The 25,159-nt window shown below is 34.6% G+C and overlaps 4 protein-coding genes across 5 annotated transcripts; 1 reads left to right on the forward strand and 3 right to left on the reverse strand.

The window, feature by feature from the left end:
- Positions 1-2,644: 2,644 nt before the first annotated feature.
- Positions 2,645-7,452, reverse strand: LOC110693222. The gene is made up of 7 exons (XM_021870360.1): positions 6,777-7,452; positions 5,642-5,782; positions 5,445-5,558; positions 5,160-5,333; positions 4,427-4,542; positions 3,164-3,236; positions 2,645-3,061 (listed from the first exon to the last, which is right to left on the reverse strand). Exons 1-7 carry the CDS (start codon positions 7,218-7,220, stop codon positions 3,056-3,058), a joined length of 1,068 nt encoding a protein of 355 aa, XP_021726052.1. The 5' UTR covers positions 7,221-7,452; the 3' UTR covers positions 2,645-3,055.
- A 4,972-nt stretch (positions 7,453-12,424) lies between these two features.
- LOC110693301 lies at positions 12,425-12,751 on the reverse strand. Its single transcript, XM_021870457.1, has one exon. The coding sequence runs from the start codon at positions 12,749-12,751 to the stop codon at positions 12,425-12,427; it is 327 nt and encodes a 108-aa protein (XP_021726149.1).
- A 2,315-nt stretch (positions 12,752-15,066) lies between these two features.
- LOC110693224 lies at positions 15,067-16,123 on the forward strand. Its single transcript, XM_021870363.1, has 2 exons — positions 15,067-15,439; positions 15,654-16,123. The coding sequence occupies exons 1-2, from the start codon at positions 15,109-15,111 to the stop codon at positions 15,668-15,670; spliced, it is 348 nt and encodes a 115-aa protein (XP_021726055.1). The 5' UTR covers positions 15,067-15,108; the 3' UTR covers positions 15,671-16,123.
- Positions 16,124-16,391: 268 nt separating this feature from the next.
- LOC110693223 (peptidyl-prolyl cis-trans isomerase CYP37, chloroplastic-like) lies at positions 16,392-24,385 on the reverse strand. Of its 2 annotated transcripts, none has more exons than XM_021870361.1 (12): positions 24,110-24,385; positions 22,945-23,193; positions 22,744-22,833; positions 21,692-21,787; positions 20,211-20,318; positions 19,451-19,500; positions 19,128-19,230; positions 18,544-18,597; positions 17,318-17,476; positions 17,109-17,231; positions 16,935-16,984; positions 16,392-16,820 (listed from the first exon to the last, which is right to left on the reverse strand). In XM_021870361.1, the coding sequence occupies exons 1-12, from the start codon at positions 24,281-24,283 to the stop codon at positions 16,700-16,702; spliced, it is 1,377 nt and encodes a 458-aa protein (XP_021726053.1). In that variant the 5' UTR covers positions 24,284-24,385; the 3' UTR covers positions 16,392-16,699. The 2 variants fall into 2 exon arrangements, with proteins under 2 accessions (XP_021726053.1, XP_021726054.1); XM_021870362.1 differs by having other exon boundaries at positions 22,945-23,201; positions 24,110-24,190.
- Positions 24,386-25,159: the final 774 nt, after the last annotated feature.

Raw genomic sequence — 25,159 nt, forward strand, 5'->3', positions numbered from 1 at the left:
ACCCCAACTTTAATTGCATTCAAATCTATTTCAAAGTCTTGTTATTTCATGACTTAGTCCTTTGGCATTTAGCATGCCTTACATACACAATTTCTCAACCCAAAATAAAAATACAAAAATAAAAATTTATATAAGAATTGAAAAATCAAAATCAAACATAGACTCATATATAAAGCATCCCAACAAGACCAAAAGAAAAACCAACAACTCAACAACAACAAACCAAAACCAAAACAAGAAACACAACTATCAACTTTGAGAGAATATGCAACACAAATCTAGGTTGCTATCAAAGCCACCAGTTGCTGCAACTGGCGGAGGAGTACAAATGAGGATCAAGAGAAGAAATATACCGGCTGCCGCGGCCGCCAAAGGAGGATCACAAGGACCCACATCAACTCCTTCTCCTTCATCAAAAGGGTTGGCATTATTATATTATGGTAATCAAGATTACTCTTATGGAGACAAGTTGAGAAAACAGCAAATGATGAAAGAGATGTTAATAAGAAGAGCGTTATCTCCGCCACCGAGACGCCTCACGTTACGGTGGCGGAACTTTCAGCCTACACCGAGCCGCCTTTCGATGATGTCAACGGCCTCATAATATAAAAGAATTCTAGTTACTTCATCATTCATAACATGGTGTACGTAATTTTATTTTATTTTTCAGATTAGAGGTAGGAAACATTGTTTGTTTTACGGTGTATATAATATTGTATCAACTTTAAGTAAAGTAATGTCTTATAACATCTAGCAGAAATTTTTTGGTTAGCTATAAAATTTTCACTAGAAGTTCAGATTTTAACAGAATACTGCAAAATTTGTTGAAGCATATATACAGATCAAGGTCAGGGGAAAATCATACAATACCGACCCTGGTGCACCTAGTTGCGCCGCCGCCCCGGCCGGGGTCCGTGGATCAAGTACGTGCACTGGAATTATCGATGGATATTCAACTAAAATAACTCCAGGTTTGATCATAGATTATTACAGGATTTGTTAATATCATGATCAAGTTAATTGTTGGAAAAAAAAAAAACAAAAAGGGCTAGTTTTTATTGACTTTAATCTGGAAAGTTAAGTGGTTGATAAGGGGTATATTCGAGTATCAATTTTATTATACAGTAGAATAGGTATACAAAATCATCGATTTTTTTTAAATTGCAGTGTAATCTTCTTTTTTTTAGAAAAGTTACAAAATATGGAGCATTCATGATATTTTTTTTTTTTTTTTTGACGAAAGATATTAATTTATTTGATTGTGTATCTCTCTCATTTCATTCTCTCCCTTGATTCCCTCCGTTACATGAAAACCATGTACCTTTCTCGTTGCAACCATGTTTTTGTAATATGCATGATATGGTTGTTGATTTATTTTCATCATAAATCAGTGAAATTGATAAAAGAATGATTTGTGAAGTACATTTAAAGAAAAAAAAACATGAAGAGTTTCATGCTATATACAAGTACTTGTATATATGTACATTATTTAGGCAAATAATTGTCAAAATTTAGAGAAAAAGTATGTATGATATGGCTTATTATATGTCTTAGAAAAATAATTGCTAGTGTCAACGAACTACCAACGCGATTTGGAAGAGGTTACTTTTCTTTTAAGATTCAAGTTCTAGTTGTTCTTTTCTTTTCCTAGAATTGTTGCTTCAAGTGTTTTTCCAAGTGCAAATTATGAGTCACGTCCTTGCCAATAATGAAATACTACTATAATTTCCTAAAAAAAAAAAAAAAAAAAATACTACTATAATGTACTACTTCCATTCTCGTGCTTTATTTATTTGGATAATGATTCTTTCTATCTCGATTCCCATCAGTAGGCCGTCATATTAGTCTCCTTTTAACTCTCTCTGCATATCACCTTTTTTAAAATACCATGCATCTATTCCCTCATATTACAATTAAATAGAGGAAGTGCTACATAACATTACTATGGAAGCATGATAGTGACTGCACATTCTAACATGTGAAATTTTGATTGTCGCTCAACTCATTAAATCTCTCTTTAAATTTGATGTTTTTTAACTCAAGGTAAAGGTTCATAACTCACTTCGAAAGGAATAGGACTTTTACACATCGGAGAATTGCGTTTTCAAGTCCGCTTACAACCTACTTCAGTGCCAATTGAATACGGTTATAACCGTGAGATTTGAGTCATTAGATCTTGAGGCATACTCCTAAGGAGGGTATCCTCATGCTTGCAAAAGTAATTATGAACTTTAGCTTAGGTTGTCTTCAAAGGACATAAAGCTTGCTTGTACCTAGATTATCCAATAGATCATTTTGATCGACTTAGATTTGGGTAAATTTTCTCATCTCATATACTTATTACCTGTAATGAAAGCGCTTCAATTTCTCTTTAATACAGTCATATCCAGGCTATTGTCAAAAATCATGAAAAACCAATTATTAGTCATATTTAATTTTGGGTACCTTAGTTTCGATTACCCATCTTAATTAGGGTCAAAATCAAGTTGTCTAGCTTCACATATAAGGTGGCATCGACTGTGTCAGATTCGCGGATGAATACCACGATACCAAACAGATGAATAAACATCAGCAGCAAACATGTAATCAAATGCAGAAGTAACTGCAATTATTTGCATACTATAACAGACCAATCCATTGCCGCTGTTTATATCATACTGATGTATGTAGTCTATGTACCATTCGATAAGAAAATAGAACACAGGATTATAAATTATGTTAATGCTCTTTTACTTGTATATGTATGGTTATTTACCTCAAAAAAATACATGTAAATATACAGGTATAGCTATAGCTAAAAATACAAATAGGTAGAATGCTACATACAAAAGCTATGTTGTCGCTTATACTCCTTTTGTACATCTTATACATTATGTAGAAGCGACGTGACCACAATTATCCTTTACAACCAGATCTGGCAAGCGTTGCAAAACCACAATTTCCCAAAGCCAAAACCCACCAGCTCACCATACCACTTGACAGATTCAACCTTCATTTGGATCACTAATAGTGGGAAAAATCTCAGACTGTTGTCCTCAATGGTGTCACATCTTCCTCACTCCTGGAAAAAATAGCACATTAATAACCAGAAGATTCAGATTACAGGTTGCCTTTTAAGATGATGGCGAGAAATCAGTTTATAGCCAAAAAAATAAGACAATACCTCTGAAGGACTTGAATTTGTGGTTTCGGTAGACTCTTCCGAGAGTCTTGCTTCCGACTTTTGATTTGATAACCTAGCAATAAACCCAAACAAAACGTCAGTGTCAAGCAGACACCGTAGCATATAATTTATACTTCATAAATGACGCAAACACGGTTACAAGTTAAACTTTACAAGCCAACCAAAATGACATTCGGCCAATAGAAATAACAGGGCCACAAGAGCATGATTCAAAACAAGGAACTTTAAAACAGAGGACTAAGAAATTTACCCTGTCCTAAGGCAATAATTAACTTTAAAAAGAGGATAGTAGATTAATAGGTATTCCCAAATAACTCCTACCAATCAACACCTTTATCTCCACCCATTCAACTCCTCAATTTTAGCCCTTAATTGTTTCCTATTACTCTTTGAAATTCATTCATCTCATTCCATACATAGACTTGTATATTGAAAACAAACATCTCAAATGTATTTACAGATGCACCATTATAAAAAGCCAAATCTTCATGCATTTCCAAAAAAAAAAAAAAAAAAAAGGAAAAAAAAGGCAAGCTTCCATCAATTAGGGAGAAAAGAAAACGAAATATCAGCTGAAAAATAAGCAATCTATTAGATGGCTAAAAGTGGAGAGCATGACACTCATATCAAAAGGTCAAGACTCTGTATTCTGTGCATGTTTCTTTAGCAAGGTTCATATTAATCACTAGCAGGAAATTTTTGAAATTGCATGACAATCTGATTCCACTAATATCCTTAGTCCTTGATTATCACACAATTATCATTTATCAGCTGGCAATTGGTACTAATATCTCAGAATATATTAAGCAATGGAATGAAGGGAATGCAAATAAAGATTTCATGGAATTTGATACAAACAGATCATTTCTGCTAATAGCCAGCTGCCATTTACTAACATCTAACATAAATCTGGATCCTTAGCAACCTATTTGGAAGAAAATAAGCACCACCAAGTGCAGCAGGAGATATGTATGCAAAACTTTTCAGTCACCCACTCAGCAAGGATGACACGGAACAATACTCAAAGCATATATAGACCATTAGACACTGTCATACTTCAAGTTTAACGAATTTATAACTATTGAATATAAATGACAGAGAGGGTAATTAGTATATTTAGGAACAGGATTGACAACAGGCACAAGGTGTTATTGTTCACTTCATAAAATGAGCTGGTTGGGGGTACGCGTCAAGAACAGAAGACAAACCAACATTCAGGATAGCGAGTAATTCTTAACTTACGTTGAAAGTATTGTCACCCATATGAGCTCCACACAATCAACCCAAAGCAGTCTTTGTTCTATAGGAATGACACCATATGTCACAAGGTGTGCAAAAGGCCAAAGCTTCCATCCTGCCTGCAAAGCAATAAAGATACAATAATTAATACAAAGTCATATCTAATAAACGGCTCTTAAAGCTACAAAAAGTTATTAAGAATATCAACACAACTTCACAATCTCAAGCACCCATTCTCTTCCAAAAACAAATCAATAGCTAACAGTCAAGATTTTTATCCACTTCTAGTAGACCTTCTACATCCTCAAAGTATGGTTATAGTTTTGCTCCTAATTACCTTTATGTCTCAACATGGTCCTAGATGTATTACTTAACTTTCTTACCGCACCCACCCACCCCGCCCCCCCCCCCCCCCCCTCCCCCCATATCTGGCTGCTCAACTAATCAATACAAGAGAGCCTCTTGAGATACAACATCATAAAAGGGGGCTGGAACTGTAATGGATCTTTAATGTAGAAATGTCAGTTCAAAACAGGTTTACATCATGGATAAGATAAGAAAGACAAGGCAAGAGGAAACTGAGACATTGGAAGGGAATGCAAATTAAGGATCAGCACACATTTCCTCAAGATCAGACACTCATTCTGTAATGTTTTAAGGTCAACCCTTATACTTCTGTAAAAGCAAGTATCAAAAGCTATGTTTAAGATAGAAAAGAACTTGAGATATTACTTACAGTGAGCATAGGCAAGAATGTTCCCTTCAGTTCTTTGAAAATACTAACGGGTGATTCCAATCTCAAGAGCCCCAGAACTATAAAATAAATACTATTCCAAATTCCTGCCCAAATAGTTTGATCAAAGGCAACTTTAATAGGAACTGCCCACCAGTCTTGGAATGGGAATAATGCCTGAAAGATACAGACTAGTTAAGAGTTTAAGACCACAATAATTTTAGGAACAAAGACGATAGCTACAACAAATATATTAGAACAGTAGACTGTATTTTCAGTAAAGAATACCTCGCAAAATTCATAATAATAATGAGAAAGAGAACCATGTAAAGCGAATCCAGCAAGTCCAGATCTCAACATGCGGGTTCGATCAAATTCAAAAAGTGGTTTCCCTTCATAGCACTGCAATTAAATAATGTAAGAAATTTATAGGAGCATATTGGAAATCCAATCAAGAATAAACAACAATCACCACAGTAACTAACCTGCGCTATCCAATCCCCTATTGAGTACACAACTCCACTAATCACCATTTTTGCTAATACGGGATTGGTTTTAAGAATCTCTTCATAAGCACTCCAGTTGTGTTGTGGAGCATATCTCAGTATTTCATAAATTGTCCATCCCTGAAAGCAAAACACATAGGTAGTGAGCCAGAGATTTTCAGATTTCTATAATTTTTCTTGATAAATAGTCCAATGTATATGACTTCAATGAAAAACATATGTCAAGTAAAAAAGCAAATGCAATTCAGCAGAGTTGCCATGAACTACATGACATGGTCAAATAAAACCACACATATAAATTACTGTTTCAAAATTATGACTTAATTAATTACACAGGTGGAAAGTATAGCGCTTAAGACTTAACCATTTTTGTGACAGGAAAGCATTGAAAGGAAGCTTAGAATCATAGAAAAAGTCATGTAAATACAAAATAGTCAGCACCCAGTAAAAACACAACTATCGACATGTGATTTGTGTTCAGCTTCAGCCCAAATCAGTATATGGCTATATGCAACCCAGATGCCATCTAGCTACTTGACAACTCTTCATATCACAATCTCAAATTCAGCAAGAATTAAATTCAGCATACACTCAACCCAATTGTTCCATGAGCTCATAAACAGCATACATGAACAAAACTACAATTTAGAAATAAAAAATTCCTTATACTTCCATAAACCAACTAATGAATTCACTAGTACATTACTACAATGGCTTTGTTCCTAATCTTCCTATTACCTTAATGGCTTAAACACATTAAGTTCAAGAAAAAAAGTTAATATTAGTTCCAACAAGATCAAATAAGTGCTGCCTAAATTAAGCTTGATAAGTTCAGATAAGTTTCGAAAAATACAGATAACGATTCCCAAGACAAAAGAACGGCATATAATTACTAACCATTGCTCCATAACCAAAAAGCAAAAGCAAACAAATTCCACTTGTACATGATTTCTCAAGCAAAACCCATTAAAACATCATTAACTTTCAATCAGCTCAAAATCAACATAAACTAGCAACTTACTTAATCAATAATCAATACAAAAAACAACCCATTTCAGAAAAATTACAGTGAAATTACAATAAAGTACTAGAAATTTAGAATTAGGGAATATACCTGCCAATAATCATGATCAATGGTAAGCAATTTAGTCAAAGCAAAACTACCAGCAGCAAGAACAATAGAAGCATTAATAATCCTATCAATCATCTTATCCAAATCTTTCCCACCATTTCCTTGACCACCATCACCACCACCACAACCACCAGAAACACTTTCCAAAGACAACTGCCCATCAAACCCACCAACCACCGCACCTCCGCCAACAATCTCACTCTCCTGAAGAACACTCACCGCACTTTCAATTTGTTCGGCGAGTTTCGAGCTCTTTGCCGGAATAATACCAAAATCATCGCCGGAAACGGCTGAAGTGACGGCGGAGGAGCGCCGGAAGGTAGTGGGGAGGGGTAATTGTGTAAATGGTTTCTGGGTTTTTGTGGGTTTTAAGGGTTTTGTAAGAGGAGGAAGAGATTTGGGTGAAATTGAGGGTAAGGAAGCCATTAATGGAAGGTTGGAGTTGGAGGAAGAAACAGAGGACGAGCAAAGCAATCGACGTGTTTTCTCCGACTCAAGATAGAAAAAACTAGGAGAGAGAAAGTGAATTTTTTTTATATGATTGGTAGATTCTACTTTCTTCTTCTTTATTTATTTTTTTATTTTTTAAATAGGGTAATGCAAAATATTTGTATCCACTCAAAATTGTGATCCAAAATTTGTCTAGCTAGTGTAAAGTTGATAAAATGATAGTGTATCTTGATTATGGTCTTACCTAGGGAGTTTATAGTTAAGTAATCGGTTTTTAGGAATGAAAACACAATTTGAGAATGATCTCTTACTTTCACATTGAATTCGGTGGTGAATTTTATCTTTTTGAATTTGTATTGTTTAAATGTGTTTAGGAATAATGAAAATGTAAATTAAAACATGGGTTTTTTTTGGATCTTACAACTCTAAAAAGCTCTGTTTTTAATTAACCATTTTTTTATTTATCATTTATTATTTTACAACCTACAAAAAGACAAAACAAATCATATTTCACCACCACTTAACAATTTTCGTTAAGAAAACTGCTAAGTTTCTAAAGAAGAAAAATAAAACATCGATTTCTATATCAAAAACCTGCTCTATTAAGGTTTTTGGGGCTCATTCTAGTCAGTTTACTTTACATACACATTTTCAAATTATTATAATCTATATAAACCATGATTGCTAACGTAATCTCTCTTTACTTAGCGCGCCCTCTTAAAAACCCGTATCACCCCTTTTCCCTTTTCTTTTCCTTTCCCTTTTCATGTTTCTCTAGCTCTTTCATTGTTATTAATTGATCGATTAATAAAATTTAATCAATATCACTAAAATTAAATTTACAAACCATAATATATAGGAAAAAATTTGCACAAGAAATTAGGACGGAATCGATTTATTTAATTATATGACTTCATATGACTGGGATGATATAGTGTGCACTATTTTATACAATTTGTGTGAAACAATAATGAATACTATTTTGTTCAATTTGTATGAAACAGTGCATATCATTTTCTTCAAATTGTATGAAATAGAAGTTCCTATTTCAGTCACTAATTTTACATTATGTTCATAATTATTTGATCGAGTAATAAATCATCAATTGGAAACTGCACTCATAGTGAATTGTAAAAGCAAGCTAGGGAGCAATAATGGTATTGAATTTGTAAATATAATGCACTTGCAATGAAAGACCACACTTAAATAATTCATATGAATAGACACTGTGCCCATACGATATATTTGATAATCATATGCAATTCAATATTAATCTTTTAATTATTTTAAAGATAATTATCACATTTTTATAATACTTTGCCACTTAGCAAGAAAGAGAGAAAAGGTTACTTAAAATTTTGATTAATGGTAAAAACAAGGAGTAGAGGTGTTGGGTTAATAAAGAGAGGTTGCGTTTAGCAATCATATTTAAATCTTGATTAATTTTTTTTGATCAACCTAATTTTACTTGACTATGAAGGCAAGACGTGTCTAAAACCTTTGACTGCCGACTTGATAACTAGTTCGATTTGTCTCACAATATTTGTGGACGTTAAAAAAGGAGAATGCCACATAAAAACATCTTCCACCAAATTCTAGAGGAGCGGCTGAGTAGATGCTGACTTGGTTGATTATGTCACATTCCTTTAAAACTCATTCTTGATTTTTCGAGTCATATGATTGGTTGAGAATAAAAAAAGGTATGATGTGTAAATGTTTTCACTAGAGTATACTTCTTTCTTCGATCCAAATTTCTTAAATTTATGGTTTTCGTTAATTTACAACTTTTGTGAAAATTTTCTTTTTAATAACCCTTTCACTTCTGTATGATTTGAAAGTTCTTTCACTGAAAATAATTTGTATATGAACATCCAATCAACATATTAATGCTTTGGTAGAGTTTACAATTGTAGAATAATTGCTCAATTCTCTATGATAGTAAATGTGTAGATATATTCTATGTATTATGTGATGATATTATTTGTGTAATAATGTAAGAATAATTAAGATTGTCATTATAAAAAACAAAAAATAGTGTGTAGTATCTTTTACGACATCACCTTATATAGGGTTTTCCAATAATTAAGGGTATTAGAAGTTCTTTTCTTAGTGTAATACTTTGGAAATTTCCTTCCTTAAAAATACTCCTTTTCACTCTAAATAAAACTCAATTTAATAAAATCTGCAAAATATTACCGCCACCGTGATAATGGCTAAGACTAGTTTTCAAAGTCTCACAGCGAAAGTTTAAAACAAAAACCAACTTTAAAAAAAAAATAAAACTTGAGTTCACAACCTCAAAACAAAAGTAAAATAAAACATTCACAAGTTGGAACCAATTCAAACATATGGCCCTTTTTAAAACCAATTAAAAACAAACGTAATAATGTTAATCCATAAACAATAACCAATAATTCAAAATTATTAAAACTAAGAAACATAACAAGTAACTCTCTGCACTCTATCCCATCATGCTTTTCATGCTTCAAGTACCTGTTACTTCCTCTTTATTTCAACTCTCTACTCACCATATAAAAATGGGTCATAGTAGTCCAAAGGAAAGCCAAACACAGACAGAAAGGTACGACTCAGCAAAGTTGAGTACATATGCACCACACTAACATGAATATCCTAGCATCAAAATAAAATAATAATTAAAACATGCTCGCGACACAATCACAAGTCAATTTACCTTTGACTCATAACTAGCAATATTAATTATTAATAATAATTTTGGATTACGCATCGAACGGGTTTCCTTCCTTGAAAATAGGCCATTTAAATATTGAGCTTCCGATCAGGGAGCTACCCCAATTGGCACCTACTATGTCACACTTGGTGACGGAATTCCAGCGCATTAATAATAAAAGAAAGTACAGCGTCCTGTACCCCTGTAAAAGCTATGGTTAAATATAAAACCCCATAACTACCCCATATGTTCATACTCAAGGTATATACGTTCCAAGAGTTTTGGTGCGTATCCTCTTACGCTTTACGTGATTTACCAATTTAACTTGTGATGACTCAAACCAATCAATCAAGAACAAACATAACAACATTCAACACAAATTTCCATTCATTCTTGAATTAAATAGTGAGCACATACTATTTATTTTAATTAAGGTTCCTTGCCTAGTTTTGTGCACAAAATTGTACGATTACTACCTTGGTGCATAAGATGCATTACTAAACTTCCTTGACTCAAACTCAACTTACTTGAGTGAGTAAATAAATAAACTAATTTCTTGACTCAACACCAATAATAAATGGGTGAGAAATAAATTCATGAATCATGATCAATAATTCTAACTTTAGCTCTTTAACTCATATATAAGCCTTGCTTATTACATACATGTTTTCTTGATACTTGAAAATAAAACATACTTCCATGATTCATATATATTCAACTTGTATCATGCTTCAAATAATATATTCACATGCTTGCATAACAATTCATGATCAACCAACATTAATTCCAAGCATATAATCAACCAAACATGCTACTAATTCATCACCTAAATTATACTTTACAAATCCTAGCATGATACTACGCATACACAAATATTCTTGTGCATATACGTACCTTGAACAACGCCTAAACTCGGCAACACTCACTAGAAATCACCTACCTCGAAGCTTCCTACAAATAAGAATACATAACTCTAATTAATCCACTATTCTCACAAATTTCGAGCAACTATAATACTCTTTAAACCTTACTAATTAACCCAATTTAATGACATAAAAGCCATAAAACCTTTTCTTTAAGTGGGTACTTCAAATCCTTTCAAAAAGACTTAATTTTATGACTTAAATAAAATTTAAGTATACTTATTTTATATAAAACATCACTAATAGACTAGAAAATCATATTTAAATCATTAAAACCTTTTTCCCTTTTATGGGTAATCAAACCCTAACTCAATAATTAAAAAGTAGTGTACATAGATAAATTTTAGCATTAATTTGAGGGCTTTAAACTCAATAAAAACATGTTTAAACCACTAATTAAACAACAACATCAACCTAGGATCAAACCCTAACCATAAACATTAAATTCCCAATTTCTAGGGTTTGTAAATTGGGGTTTTTGATTGAATAATAATCTGAAAATTATATAAATAATTTAACAACATCAATTACCCAAAACATAATCAAAATCATGCTTTTAATTAATAAAAACAATAGAATTAAATTAGGAAGAGAAAAAGAGGTTTTTTTTTATAATAATACCAAAACACCAAAAACAAAAGGAGAGAGAAGGAGAGGGTGGTTGGCGGGCTGCCGGATGCTATTGCTGCCGCCGGTGGTGGTAGTGGCGTCGGTGGCTGCCAGTGTGAGGGGAGAAGAAGAGGGAGAGAAAGGCGTGGGGAAGGAGAGGAAAAAAAAAGGAGGAAAAATAAGGAGAAAAAAGAGAGAGAAAATAAAGAGAAAACCTTTGAAATTTTTGTGAAATATGAAAATTATGATTTTAGAGTGAAAAATGTTGAAGTCTTGAACTATTTATACTCCCCTTTTAAAACAAAAGCTCATAATTACAAAACTGTCATTACTAAATCCTACTCTCCCTTAACTTCTTCCTTTGGGGCCAACTTGTTGAGCTTTTAAGTGTCCTTAATTCCCTAACAAGTTGATCCAACTATTGAAATAAAGATGACCCAATTCAAAACACTTGTATTGCCTCAATTAATGACTCATATTATTTTATGCACACTTACATAATATTTAAATAATTAATTTCTTTTAAACTGAAATGAATCATTTTAATTTATAAAAATAAATAAAATAATTAAAATAAATAATTTATATATATATATAAATATTATAAAATACGGAGTATTACAGTCTACCCCCCTTAAAAGAAGTTTCGTCCTCGAAACTTGAGCACGAAAATCATAAAACTTGTCCAAAACTCATTTAAAACTGTACTTTTTCACCCACTTAGTAAAAACTTTTCTTAATACATATAGTTGTTGTACTTTTTGTAACCTTTCTTATTCTCTTTCTTTCTCAACTTTGTGGAAGTATACTAAAAATGCACAAAAATACTTGAAAATAAGGTAAAAAAAACGTGAAATTCTACCACATTCTACCCCCTTAAAGAAAACGAGTTACGTCCCCGTAACTCAACTAACCTCAAACAATTCAGGGTACTTCTTTCTCATTTCATCCTCAGCTTCCTATGTCGCTTCCTCAGCCTCTTGATTCGACCACAAAACCTTTACTATCTTGACATCTTTCTTGCGTGTACTACGCACTTTACTATCAAGAATCCTTACAGGTCTTTCCTCATAGGTTAAGCTTTGGTCTAGTTTTATGGCTTCAGGTTGTAGGACATGAGACTTGTCTGGGATGTACCTTCTCAATTGAGAGACGTGAAACACATCATGTACCTTGCTGAGGTCCATAGACAATGCCAATCTATAAGAAACTTTTCCTATTCTTTGCAAAATCTCATATGGTCCAATGTACTTTGGACTCAACTTCCCTTTTGTTCCAAATCTCATTTCCTTTCATTGGTGAAACCTTGAGAAAAACCTTATCACCAACTTGAAATTCCTCTTCTCTACGCTTTAAATTTGCGTAACTCTTTTGTCTATCTTGAGCAGCTTTAATTTTAGTTTGGATTTCTCTCACTTGCTTCGTTGTTTCTTCTATCAATTAAGGACCTAGAATTATTGTTTCACTAATGTCACTCCAACATAGTGGACTCCTACATGTGTTATGTGTTTCTCAACAGTAACCCTCAACTTCTGCTACGCGCCAATGGCGACCTTCTTTTTTTTTTTTTTTATACAAAATGACCTTAGTTAAAAATTTCATCACACTCATAACCTTATTTCATTAAATATTAACTATGGTTATATTTATATGTTTTTTTTAAAAAAGAAAAACTAAAAAAATTAATCCCAACCACCAAAATCAACCACCACCTGCCCAGCCACCATCTCCCTTCCGACGACACTACCCAGGTTTCTCCGATCGCCGACAATGCTACCCAACCTCCCCTGACCGCCGGTGACCCTGCGCCAACTCCACCTCGACCACCGCCAAGCCCTAGATTCCCAAATCCCCGCCCACAACCCTCCCTCCCTCTCCTCCTTCTCACTGTCACCACCACTAAATCGTCGAACTCAGAACTCCGACAACCCCCAGACCGCCGAACCCAAACCACGACCAACCCCAGACCACCAAACTACCGATCTCTCTCTCTCTCTCTGTCTTTCTTCTCCGCCCTCTCCTCCACCCTCTCTCAATCTCTTTATCTTCTTCGATCTCCGCCCAGAATCGAAACCTCAAACCCTAAACCCACCACCCCTCCTCGAGACCTCGACCAAAACCTACCCACGACGAGGCGGCGAGAATCGAAGGTCAGAGGAGAGAGAGTTGTGTGGTTAGGGTTCGGATCTAGGCGGAGGAAAGGATGGAGGGATGGTTCGGCGGTTTGGGTGGGAGGTGTCGGCGTTTCAGATGAGGGGGTTTGGTGGCTCCGGTGAGGGTGGAGGTGGTGCTGGTTAGATCTGGTGGGGATGAGGGTGGAGGTGGTGGTTGGGTTGGTGGTTTTTCTTTTTAGTTTTTTTTTTTTTTTCAAAGCTAACCATAGTTAGTTTTTTTTTTAATTAATTAACTCTTATTAATGTCATAAGTGGGATAAATTTTTTAATTGAGGTCATTTTGTATAATAAAAAAAAAGGGGAGGTCATCGTTGGTGCGTAGCAAAACTAGGGGGTCACCGTTGAGAATTTCCCTTATTATTATTCCCAATTACAAAAATAAGTAGCTAATCATTGTGAAGGTTGTAGCTTAGATGTTGTAACTTATTTTAACTAAAAAAATAATGATGTGGCAATTGCTAGCTACAAACACATGTAGCTAGCCATTATGGATGCTCTTATTTGGCCTAGCTTCTATCTTTTAATTTGAGAAACAGTTTCAAATACTAGACCTAACACTACCTAAGAAACAAGGGAAGAATATATTTGGGTATCCTTGTGATTTTTTGAGCTTGTTCAAAGTATACTGGCTCAATGACATACCTTATTATGTATTGCACGAAATAATAACCGAGTTTATAAATGTATAACAAAGTAGGACACTTTCCAAACCAAATGCTAACCCTTTTTTTTTTTTTTTTTTTTTTTTGTTGTTGTATAAAACACTAATGTACAAATGATGTGTACATACAAGTATTACACGAACATTCAATCTTGAAAAAATCTTGTAAAGAGCACAGCAGCTAAGAGAAGCCTATAAGTTTAAAGCTTTGCAATGCCGGTCAAGAGACAGTGACACCAGCTACATACCAAACACCGGCGAAGAATATCCGATAAAAACAACGAGCTTTCATCGCTGGAGCCTGGAGGCAGGCGCTAGTTGTAGACTTGTAGCCTTGTACTCTTATAGGTAGTCCAAAACATAATTGTTCAATATTAAACCAGAAAACGACACACATTTGGGATCCAAACGAAATGTTTACTAAAATTCTCACTATATATACCACAAAACAAACTAGACAGAAAAAAGTCATGACATTAACACCGGTAAAAAGTAATTAACAATACATTATACATAAATTGTATAAAATAAAGTTCACATGCATGTAAACTGCATATAACAATTTCCAAAATCCACAACTTGATCATCATCAACCCCAACAATAGAACAGAAATCAACCTAATCTGCAACGGTCATAAATCACACAGTACATGCATCCAATAAGCAAATAACCAAATTTAATCATACTTAATTTTCATAAATTAGTATCAAAATCAAGAATTACCATCTATAAATACCCCTTAATTTATATCACCAAATCACATAATTGGCATCCAAAACGAGCTATATTTCATATTTACACATCATAATGGCAAGCTTGATTAGCAAAAATAATCATGTTTTTGTTTTCGCTATGATTTTCGGTCTAATTGGAGCATATTATGGAAACATTAAGGTAGGAAATGGGCAATGCAATGGTGATTTGCAAGGGCTTATAACACAATGTGCAGTGTTTGTCCAAAAACCAGGTCCACCAATGGATCCATCTTCAGCATGTTGTAATGTGTTAAAAAATATTGATGTTGCATGCATGTGTACGCATATTACTTCACAGGTTGAGCAGCTCATTAGCATGCCTAAAGCTATGCACTGTCTTCAGAGCTGTGGCAAGTCCATGGCTCATGGCTCCAAGTGCGGAAGTAAGTTTTAATAAACGTACTTTACCTCCGTTCAGATTTAGCTGTCATGTTACTAGTTAAATTATATTTTCGATTTGATGATTGGTTTTGAATAAGTGCTGTTAAATTAACACGTGATAACCACGTTCTGATTTAGTTGTCACGTCACTACTGAAAGTTAGTTTGAAAATAAGTGCTAATTAATGTGGGTTTTTTTTGGGCTTGTTTTTGGCAGGTTATACAGTTCCATAAGCAGGAAATAAAGAGGATCTGATTCATCTATGACAGTTAGCTGTTGTAGCATCTTTCCACAAGGTTTAGGCTTGTTATGGTTAATTTAACTAGTTTATCGTAAGTTTAAGTAGTTACCCTAGTTAATTTTTCTAAGATTTTTTTTATTTTTTTATTATTTTTTAACCCTTTAGGTGTTAGTGTTAAATTAGTTTGTCACTTCATATGTATGAACTTCCATTATCTCAGGTGTTATTGAGTTAGTTTTTATTACATCTTCAACGTCATATCCCAAAATGCGTGTTAATGTTCACTATTGAGTAGTACTTAACTATGTAATGATTGCTTCAAAAAACAAAAACTATGTAATGATAATAGGTGCAGTGGTTTAATTAGGTGAATCCGGATTAACGGGTGTCTTAAAATGAATTATCAGTTGAGGTACTTCCATATAAGAATCAGATGAGGTGGTTTTGTAAGAGCTGGTTAGATTATCTTAAGTTTGAGTTTGGCTACATTGCCATGTGAAAAACATTCATGCCTACTAAATTTATGTTAGTAGGATTGTTTTGAATTAAGCCATCTCATCTCATGGCTTTTAGTATTCGGACAATACAATTCGCTATTCTAAGCATTCTTTAAAGGCAGATACAGCAGAATGTCTATGAACGAATTGGCCGCACCTGACTGAAGAGCTCACACAGGCCAAGTGTGCACGACATTACAAACGAACCAAGTCATATTTGACAAATAAGAGCCTGGACTAGGAATCTGAAAACCATGCTCAATTCAACAGTCTTAGATACATAATCCAAACAATAAACCTAGACACTGTACATAAGCCAGGTTGGTAAAATATGAGTTTTCCACCAGCAATGCCAGAAGGAATATGATCTTGAAGCTAAACATTGAGGTAATATCATTGTACAGATCGAAAAATAATGAGCTAGGAAGTTGTAAGCGTTTATAGTTCTCTATCGAGGTAAAAGACCGAATAGCATGCCGCAAATTTAAGAAATGCCATCAGAACAGAGTGATGAGAGAGCACTTTCAAGTTGAATTTGGGTCATTTGGTAGTATGAGGCGATCTTGGCCTTCCACTAGCTTTGCAGATCTAATGATATCGCCAGTTTTGATTTGAGGAAGAATATCTCGCCCCACAATCGTGTAACTACACCATAAAATATCATTGATGAAAAAAACCACAATCATATGAGAATGTTGAATGTAAAATAGTTATATAAAAGAAAAATATTAAGAGTACAATAAAGCTTTAAAGACATACCCAAACACAGAGAATTGACCTTCATCAAATGACAGTCCTCCTAAGCCGGCCTGAAAAAGTGAAAGAGTCATAACATATTCACATTATCGCCAGTTGTAATACTGGTAGGCATCATATAGTATAATACAACAATGTAAAATTAAGGTAAGTTCAACAAGGTTGGGGTAGACTTACATTTCTCTTGTCATACAAATAAAAGAAAAACTGATTTGGCGATGAGTATTCCTCAGAAGAATCACTGTGAGCCATAACAACCGCTCCATAAACAGATAATGGCAAAACTGGCAGCTCACCATCCTGAAATGCAAAGAGAGATTATACGTTGCAAAATGACATCAGCAGGCTTGGCAAGTTCTCAGATGGGAATGAAAGTGAACACCAACCTGTACACTCAAAGTTGTCTTGTAGAGCGGCTCAAATTGCCCAGATGGCATTAATTCTAGAGGAACACTATAACCTTTGTTTGCGTCAAGTTTGTTGTCGGAGAGAACAGCTTGAGTGGTGCAATTTAGCTTTGTTCCATCATATGTTCCATCCATTACCTGATAATTTTGTGCTAGTATGTCATTTTATACAGAAGAGTTAATCAACATAACTTGATCTTGTATAGAATGAAGAAAAGTTGGCAACCTCTTGATTCATTAACTACACTTGAATGTTATTAGTTTGCAACATAATTTCATAAGGAAATCATTGGTATTTTAATGACAGCAATATAATTATGTATACATGTGGCCATTGCTTAATAATTTAATGTTCATCAAGGGTTAGCCAATGCAATCTATGATACATATGAACCATTTGAGCCATTCAAAGAACAAAGAGCATAACTAATCAAAACCACACTATTTCACAAGATCAAAATGTTCTTCCACCTCACAATCCCATTTAATTTCTTCATTTAACTCAGAGGTTTCAGACTTTCAGCAAATCAAGCATCTCACCAGCCTTTATCAAAATACTCAGAGCCATGCTAACAATAACCCAAATAACCCTTTCCTAGGCAACCTCCTGGACCAAGCACTCTCCAAGTAAACCTTGATGCTTCTCTCTGTCAGAACTCTCACCATGTAGGTATGGTGAAGTGCACAGAAATTCAGCGGTCTATTGGATACGTAGTTTCCAGAGAAAATCCAGATTTACCAGTGCTGATTTGGAAGAACTCCTGTGCCTAAGTGCAGTAATTTTAAAGGATGGTGCAGTGCCATCCTTGCTTCAAATTGTAATATCTTGGTGGAATAAAAAAAACGACTAATTAGATTAGTGGAGCCACAAAGGTATCCAAAATGAAAATCCTTTGCGAATTTTGGTTACCAAATTGGAAATATACAAATATAGGTCACAAAAGTAAAATTTAGCCTAACATCAAGAACCTTAAGTGGAACTTCTTCCAAAATAAATCCCTCCTAAACTTCTCTAACTTTTAGGTGACCTACTTTCCTCCAGAAAATGTAAAATTAATTTGTGTGCATACATCTAAGTTATGCAATAATGAGACTTGAACACTGAGAATCCATTTCTCAAATTAGTGATTTTGAACAGATGATGAAATCAATGTGCATAACAATATTGAAATTTATCAAGAAAAAGTTTTGTTCAAGTACCTTACCAATTTAGCGAAATTTCCAGCAGTCAATGGTGCCGAATATCCATCTATTACAACCTGAATGAATGCATCATTGATAAGCTAAGTATGATAGTAACAAAAAGAAACAACTCACAAGCAAAGAATTTAATTACATGGCATAGAAGTGAAATTCTCAACTATTCAAATTGAAATCCTACATCAACTATAAGCATTCCTTTAATACTTATGTGCAGGTGCTACATGATCTGTGCATGATGTATCCATATGATTATAGCCCCTTAAAAAGAGGCAGATAATTATACAGAAGGCATTATAAATTGGATCCCTCAACAAGGAAGAGCGCCTGGAGTTTCAAACTTTAATAGATGCTTTCACCCTATATAAGTTGATAGTTCCTTTCACTGATTGAAACATTGTGAGTTTCAAGAAGCTCAAAAGAAACAGTTTGAAGCGTACCAAATGGTAGATCAAATATCTGACTTTTAGGTGCACACGAGTCCAAAAATGTTAAATGAGCAGAATACACGAACTGAACTAGATAATCAGGTTGCATTATTGGATTCTTATTAGTGCTTTACAAGAGAGATTTAGTACAGAGTTAGTACCTGAATAGTAGCTGTATTTTTGGCTTCACCTCCAGCTTGAGGAGTAAACGTAGAACCCTCTCCTTTTTCAATAGTAAATTCAACTGTTCCTCGCCCATTTAGCCTAAAGACCAAAAGCACAGATTTAATACAGAAGAGAACGTAAAAAAAAAAAAAAAAAAAAACCAACTTTATATCCATTGCTTCAAAAGCAGTGGATCAAATTCAATTGTCAAAAAATGAGTTTATTAATTAAGTAGCAGGAGCACTAATCAATAAAAATTCTTCCTCTTTCCTTCCACCAACAATGAAAAAGGCAAAAAGCTGACAAGTAGAAAACATACCTTGGATACTGTGAATATTGCTGAGGTAATAAAAACGATATTCCTGGAGCCTGTTGCAATCAAAACATGTTAAATTTTTGCCATCTAGTTGAAGCCTTCCCATGGAAGCATAGAAATTACAGCTCACAATCAAGTAAATTCAGAAGAAATATAATATAGTCATTTTATGTGACGGAATGAGAACAGGACAGATAGCATGATGAGACCTCGCTCACTAAAGGCTATGGCATGCTTTTAATAGAATCCGTTGCACGATGAAACTACGAAGGTCGGTACTAGAACCCCAGCAGTGAAACAGGTGGCAACTAACGGAAGCACTTCTTCAAGTCTTAAAAAACATTTGATCTTGAAGCATTCGGATAATCTTGGATATTATGATTGATTTGAATTGCAATATCCCAAGAGGTGAAGAAACAGAATAGAACAGAAGCTGTTTCTAGCTATATCATCTAAATCATAAGCTTAGATCTCTACATATCTCAGCAAATTAATTAGACCCCTATGGTTTCTCTCATGAATCTTGGATGACTAAGTGTTTGGAATGCATTCAAGAGTATACAGCAGCTTTATTTACAGAAGTGAACTTTCCAGCCAAACACTATTATTTCTCACTTTCAAAGTTCTATGAATATATGATGGCACAAATAGAAAAACTTAAAAATGCATTCTCAGATGTTTCGAAACAACTATATCACTACATGTCACTCAAGTGCTTAAATTTCAACTTTTCAGTAGAATAACTATCAATATTCAATGATACCTGTAGCAGCTCCAATTCTGCAACTGTATCCAATGAAGATGCGAGGCCCACTGATACTCTATCAGCATCCTTTTCTTTTATGCAATCGAGAAGTGATCGCAAGCCCCCCTACAAGAAAAAGCTGAAGAAAGTTGTAAACTAGTTTTTCATAACATAAACTAGAAGAAGAAGCCAGCTTCAGAGTAATGGCTAGAGCATGGCCGTGCACCCCTGTTTGGACTGTGAGGCAAAACAACACAAATGCTCTATTTGCCATTCCCTGATGTTGTGCATACTGACCAAACACAACTATGCTCAGGAGGAACAACTGTGCCTTACCTGCAATTCATTGGAGTCTTAAGGCATGAACAGACTGTGCTGAATCTGGCACAACACCCCCCTTCCCCCTTGCTCTATCAAGTGACGACTATTTTTAAGTTTTCGGGAATTTCCCCTTCATACATTAAGCCTTGCCACCATTCAATTGACAACAAGTAATTATTTTTTTACGTTTCTAGGTTAGCTACTAGCCACTCGATTTTCATCTTTTGTAGCCACTTTTAAGATAAGAGAAAGTTCTCTTCTCTGTAATCTAGTTTTTCAAGTACTTTAAGTTGCTTATAGTATCCACAATGGTTGTGCATAAGGACCTGCTAGCAATTTCCAAATAATTGCTAGCTACATGCTAGCCATTGTGGAGCTACAACCTCTTGTAGCTAAGCCAAACTACATAGCTCTGTAGCTATGTAGTTTCACTCCACCCAATGCTATTATATTTATTTGTTTAATATATTTTATGTGTTTGTTAATATATTTATTTATTTTATGTCATCACGTGGGACATAATAAAATTACAAAATAAGTAGCTTGCCATTGTAGAGGTTGTAGCTTAAATCATGTAGCTTGAGAAATAATGATGTGGCAACCCTTGGCTACATGTACATGTAGCTAGCCATTGTGGATGCTCTTAGTCTAATCTAAACACTTGTACACTTACTCTTGGAAATTATTAACCTCTTCTTTTGCATCCTCTGTCAAAGGGTTATAATTTCTAATCTCTCTCTCTCAGCATTGGAAGGATATGAAGTATATGGATTTGCATGAGGATGAGGCATTGGATCGTAAGGGATGGAGGAGAAATATTATTATCGATGACTACACGGAATAATCACTTTTGATTCATGTAGCCGACCCCACTTATGGGATTAAGGCTTTGATTGATTGATCGATCGATCTCTCCCCATTATTGGTAGCGTGCATGATTGATTCCTTACGTTCTTGTTATTATTTATTCTTCTTTCTTTTTTCTTTTAGCATCACAAGATTCATGTCTAGTAGTTCTTCATGTTTAGTAGAGTTTTTGCCAGTAATCAACACACACACACACACACACACAAAGGTCAATAGAAACATAGAGGCAGCTTCAAGGTAGTAAAGAAGAAGAAAGCTGCAATAGCTGCTTACTAATATTGGAAAACATATCCTCAACATATATGACGTACCTTCCCGTCAATCAAAGATGCATACAGAAGAGAACCCTTTTCCTTCGAATCAGCGGGTATACTTGCCAAAATTGATTCCTTTTCATCTAGTGCTACCTGGCATGAAAGGTTAACAGGCTAAAGAGATTAAAGACAATTTTATTTTTCTTTGACCAAGTGGAAGGAGATCACTGTAATTTGTCATCACAGATGAAGAAATATCATCATATATAATTGTAATTGTGTTAAACTTCAGTTTTTATGGGCATACGATTATCTGATGCCACAATAAAGGAAATAAATATAAAAACTAAGAAAGCAGAGTCTCGAGTGTCAAAATGAGTTATGTTATCACTGCTGGCTATAGTATTTATCCATTTGATCTTTTGATTAGACCATGGATGCTAGAAAAATGAATAATATATACTTTGGTATATACAACTTTACAATTTTACATCATTTAAGACTTGATCCTGAAAATTTTAGTGTTTGTATAGATGATTGTCAGTTGAATTTTAAAATATCTAAATACTTCAACCCTATACTTTTCAACGAAGGTCGTCATGTTAAAGTACATAAACATCACCAAGTATGGAGTTTAATGAGCATTGTTGCATTAATCACAAATACTGTTCGATTCAATTAGTATCCAGTGAGAATTAGAGCTGTTATTATAATAAATTGCAACATAGTAGTTAGCTCGGTTACATAAAGCAAAATGCTTAAATGCCACTATAGAATATCAGTTATACTAGTAAGTGAGCTAACTAGTAACAGCCTAAAATTTAAATATGTGATGCACATAGTTCATGGATCCATTTAAGACAGATATTGAAGGTTTCTCTCTAAACAAGTAAATTTTATTTCCTTCTACAATTATCTACAGAACTCTGGAAACAAAAATCTAGATACGAATGTTTAATTATATCCTTGAGTAGGCCGATACTGACAACAGATCAGTACAGACAGCAGAAATAACCATAACTCTGCTTCATGTAATTATACTTCAGCGCATGTAAAATGTAAATGATGCACTACATAAATTTTGTAGCTGCAAGGCATAGAAAACAAACCTTTAATGCTTTTTTTACATTTCCTTCCATTGTTCCATATGGTTTTCTTTGAGGGATTCTAAGCAAGTATGAGAGCTCCTCTAGAGATTCCTGGACAAAAATAACAGAAATAATACACAAAAAGGGGGGGAAAAAGACAAGTCAGAGAAAGATAACAAGATTATCCCTCAGAGTATCATGTGAAAGAATGTAAAGAACAACCTGTATTGTTTTCATGTTTGAGTTTGCTGGTATTGCCCTTCTTAATGCAAGTTCCCCAGTTCTAGGAACTTTAGTATCAGGAGAATAAAGCACAGCCTTCGCGGGAGGGACAGAGTAACCCCAATCAATAATAGGTAGAGGAGTTGAAATCTGAACGACAAGAAGAACTGCAGCTAGGGTCCTTTCGAGTCCTTTCAGCCCATTCTTAACCATGGGAGTATAAGATGTACCATGCTGATCTGTTGATTCCTGCATGACTGAAGTTCCATTTATGAATTGGGATAACCATGAAAAGAATTGAACTCACTGTACTATATGAAGGTTGATAGGAATCTGTAAAGCAGCAAATTAAAGATATATAGAACCAGCAAAGTTATATCAAATTATATTATCTTACTCATTCATTCAAACAATTTGCAATTTGGCATTGTCTTGCTCGAACAATATATCACATAAGTACTAAATAAAACCACCCACAACATGTAATTTCATACTAAATTCAATGAACAGGCACCAACTAGGCTATATGATAAAATAACGCGCAGCTATGCTATAGAGCCTTTAATGAACATTGATCAGAGCATAATGCACATCACATATATAATCTATAGAAACATTCGTGAAAGGCAGCCTTACCATCATAAGACCACTTTTGTGAATCGAAGCAAGCATGAAACCTTATCCCGTTTTCAAACTCCCCTAGCCCAACCCAACCTTCAAGGTGATCTTATGATCGTAAGGCGGTCTTGTTTTAAAAATTTGTATATTATCTAACAATCTACCTATTACTCTCTTTGTCCACAAATAATCTTCTTTCTACGTTCGATTGTAGGATGGCCACAAAAAACCTTCTTTATTGATTAAAATACAAGTAGAAAATTTCCCCACTCAATCCATGTGAAATAGAACTCTCTACTTACTCTCTTTCTCTCACACTCTTATCTCACTCTCAGTCTCTCACTATACTATTTACGTCTCCAAATCTATCAAAAAGATTATTAAGACGGAAAGAAAATAACACGGAAATGCACATCATGCACCCAGATGCATAATTCATTTGTGCAGCAAACAACATTAACAAAATGAAAATAAGATATACAAATGCCAATTGAATGTACATTTATAAATTGAACTCGAAAAAAGGGGATTATCAGAAAGAACCAACCTTTAAGGAGTAGTGGGTAGTTACGCGTCGAACAGTGGAATGCTGGATTGTTTGAATTCGAGTGGGAGGAGGGAAGTAGAATTGGCGGTGAAGGGGAGAAGTGAGTTGGGAATTCATTGAAATTTTGGGAGATGAAGAGAGGAAGATTGGAGAAGATGATAATTGCGACGCCATTGAAGAACTGAGTTGGGGGAGAAGAGGAGAGATATGGCGCGTTACCTATAGCCTCATCTACTCAACGTTATCTCATCATCAACTCATCCGGTCGGGTTACATGGGTGGGTATTGACGGTATTCATTTTTTAAAAAAATTTCGTTCATTCGAGAGCCCAAATATTACATAACGACGAGTAGTCCACTAGTCTTATATGTTGGTCAACATTCCATATGAAGTATTAGATGTTACTATGATAACACACTTGTGATGAATTTTATAAAGTATCTATGCTGATGCATGAGATATTGTTGTAAAATAGTCGTCTAAAACAATAATCAATAAAAAGAACAAGAGGTAAATAGGAAAGGAAGTTCGGTGTGGCGTGATAAATCACTGCCTTTGAAAACGAATTCCAACGCAATCGGGTTTCTCAATTGTATTCGCCGGATCGTCCCCTAAGGTTACACACCACTCTCACACTAAGGCACTTTAGAGTGAGAGGTGGAGTCTATGGAAACTTATGCCCAAAGAAATGGAATTGTGGTTAGCTTAATGTGTTTTGCTTCTTGTGTTTGATGTATTTTTTCTCAAGTATATGTAATCAGAAAATCAACCTTCAATATATAAAGAAGAAAGGAGGAAGATGAAAGATCATGGAGAAGTCAAAGGGATGAAAAATCAGGAAAAGTTTGGTGAGTTAATCACCATAAAACACCTCTTAAGTGGGGGGTTACAAGTACTCAAACCAAAAGAAGAATCCAAGTAAACCGTTGGAGTTCAACGTCCTCTCGCGTCCGGTCGAGCGGAGCTCGCCTGGTAGGGCGACGGAACTCCAAATTTCACGATTGCTCTCGTGTCTGGTCGGGCGGAGCTCGTGGAACTCCAAATTTCAC

Source organism: Chenopodium quinoa, unplaced genomic scaffold (genome assembly GCF_001683475.1).
Source record: "Chenopodium quinoa cultivar QQ74 unplaced genomic scaffold, ASM168347v1, whole genome shotgun sequence".
Taxonomy (NCBI): Eukaryota; Viridiplantae; Streptophyta; class Magnoliopsida; order Caryophyllales; family Amaranthaceae; genus Chenopodium; species Chenopodium quinoa.